The sequence below is a fragment of the Aplysia californica genome, unplaced genomic scaffold, assembly GCF_000002075.1.
Source record: "Aplysia californica isolate F4 #8 unplaced genomic scaffold, AplCal3.0 scaffold00058, whole genome shotgun sequence".
Lineage (NCBI taxonomy): Eukaryota > Metazoa > Mollusca > Gastropoda > Aplysiida > Aplysiidae > Aplysia > Aplysia californica.
Window position 1 is genome coordinate 428,576 of NW_004797328.1, and position 2,908 is coordinate 431,483.

Below are 2,908 nucleotides of genomic sequence, written 5' to 3' on the forward strand. Positions count from 1 at the left end.
ACACACACACACACACACACACACACACACACACACACACACACGTTGTGTTCTGAAAAGAAATAATTCTTTTCACCACTGTAATTGCAGTGCGAAATAACAAAACAAACAGCTAACGGAGACCCTGCAAAAATGAATTTAAAATGAGCATACATATTTAAAAAAAACCCCTACTGATTCTTTTATGCTACTTTAGAAATTATGATAACAATCATATTGACAACTTGTGAAACAAACGAGGAATATAATTATATCAGTATCACAAGAAACGAGTGAGGAATATCATCAGTATCACTTGTAATGAAAGGGGGAATATATAATCTCAGTCTCACTTGAAACGAAGGGTGGAATATCATCTCAGCATCACAAGAAACGAACAATGAACTTGATATCACTTATCAGTAATACTTACTCAGTACACCTTCTGTATTTGCCTCATTCAGCACACCGAAAGCAATACATGGCAGGATACAGGCAAAGTAGAGGAAAAATGTGCATGAGACTGTCTTGCCAATGGATTTCTTGTCCGCAACTCCTGTAAGCGTTCACATGTAGGCATTTTGTTTGACGGAGTTGAAAGGAAAAACATTGACATGGCAACGACTGAGTGAATTTAAGACCCACTTTTATGCAATTATACCAATATGGTGTAATGTGTTTTAATTATATTTCTTTACAGAAGTAAGTCTCAGTGGTGGTGCGCCCTGACTTCAAGAACCAAAGTAAACATTAGAAAGCTCCTTGATACACCTATTGAATTTAGAACACATAAAAACATGATCAGACTGGAAAAGATCATTTAGCCGAAGATGTATTCTCTCTGAAATAATATTGTGTAGTAAAATAAAGCAGAACATGTAAAGACATAACTAATAAAAGTCATAGATAAAACCCCCCAAAACATTCAAAGGTAAAGATAGAGAAATAACCAGTCACAAACAGATAAAGAAGTAACCAACGTTGGGGACAGAGAAAGGTCAAACGAATCACAATCCTCCTCCCTCCACCCCCCTCCACCAAAAAACAACAACAACAACAAAGCAAACCCCCCCCAACAACAACAACAACAAAAACAGCAACAAACAAACAATAAAATCTATCCATTACAGGAACAGTAGATAAAGAAACAAACACAAACCAAAAACTTACTAATCACAAACACAAACAAAAAATGACCTGGTGCTCATATGACCTTATGCAGTTGCGAGCGCCGTAAGACCCTCTACTATAAAAAAAAAATTACCAATCAATCAATAAACAATAAAATAACCAATAAAAAATAGAAATCTAAAAAAAGATTTTAAAAAGTGACCAATCATAATAAGGCACAAAAGAACAACTATCTAACCAATCACGAACACAAATGAAAAACTGACGAGTGACAAACATGAATTAAAGCAAACATACAAACCATCAAACAAACAAACAATATCAAACAACTAACCAATCGCAAGCACAGACGAAAAAGTAAGCAATCAAAGACAGAAATTAGGAAGTAACTAGCTACAGACATAATTTACGAACACAAATGAAAACCTAACCAATTACGGGCAAAAATAGAAACTAACTAATCACAAACACAAAGGAAAAACTAACCAATCACAGACACAAAGGAGAAACTAACCAATCACAAACACAAAGGAGAAACTAACCAATCCAGACAAAAGCAGAAACTAAGCAATCACAGACACAAACAGAACAGAAACTAACCAATCACAGACACAAGCAGAAACTAACCAATCAGACACAAAGGAGAAACTAACCAATCACAGACACAAGCAGAAACTAACCAATCATAGACACAAAGTAGAAACTAACCAATCAAAGACACAAACAGAAACCAACCAATCACAGACACAAGCCGAAACTAACCAATCAAATACACAAATTAATAAAGAGCTAACCAATCACAGACACAAAGGAGAAACTAACCAATCACAGACACAAGGGAGAAATCAACCAATCACAGACACAAGCAGAAACTAACCAATCACAGACACAAACAGAACAGAAACTAACCAATCACAGACACTAGCAGAAACTAACCAATCATAAACACAAAGGAGAAACTAACCAATCACAGACACAAGCAGAAACTAACCAATCACAGACGCAAACAGAACAGAAACTAACCAATCAGACACAAAGGAGAAATTAACCGATCACAGACACAAATAAAGAGCCAACCAATCAAGCCACAGAAAGGTCTACTCACCGTCCTTGTAGTCGGAGAAGTAATGAGGCAGGCGCCGTTTGAGATCGTCCCGAATGCCTCGGAGGAAACCACAACGAATTTTCTGTGGATAACACAGAATCGTCTTTAATTTTTGGCATGGTCGTCGCGTCATCATCATCCCCCATATCTACTTACTTCGTCACTTTCATTATCTCCTCCCTCATCCATTGCATTATCAGTATCTTTACTCGCACCATTACCATGTCACTAGCCGCACGATTCAACCGCTAAGTGACAAAATCTTCGAAAGTCACTTTTTGATCCTTTTATGCAGTACAGCCTTTGATACAACTTACGTTAAAATACCGAGTTCGAAAGATTACCGCAAAGTGTTTCAATCCTTCAGTAAGTATTTAACTATTATTGTCATAAGCATTATTATTAATATTATTATTAGTATTATGATTAGTATTATTATCTTATTTATCGATGCAGATCCCTTCGGTGGTTCACCACCGGATCAGTCTTGACTATTGTTCCACTTGACGGTCTCAGCGATCCAGGACTCAAAGGGATAACTTGTTCAAAAGTCGAAAGTCCAAGTCACAATTTGTAACTGAATACTATTATCAGGATTCTCCTTCCAGATCTTTCTACAATTTTCAAAATGCTTTTTCTACTACTGTGAATAACCTCGCGTCTTTTAACGTCCCGCCCAGCCTTTATTTTATT

The 2,908-nt window shown here is 36.6% G+C and overlaps 1 protein-coding gene across 1 annotated transcript in view; it reads right to left on the minus strand.

The window, feature by feature from the left end:
* LOC101852007 (sodium bicarbonate transporter-like protein 11) overlaps positions 1 to 2,908 on the minus strand; it is a gene marked incomplete in the record, with an annotated part of 104,177 nt that overhangs the window by 12,861 nt on the left and 88,408 nt on the right. Inside the window, 2 exon segments of the mRNA XM_013079630.2 lie at positions 413 to 535; positions 2,216 to 2,297. Coding sequence (XP_012935084.1) covers positions 413 to 535; positions 2,216 to 2,297 — 205 coding nt within the window.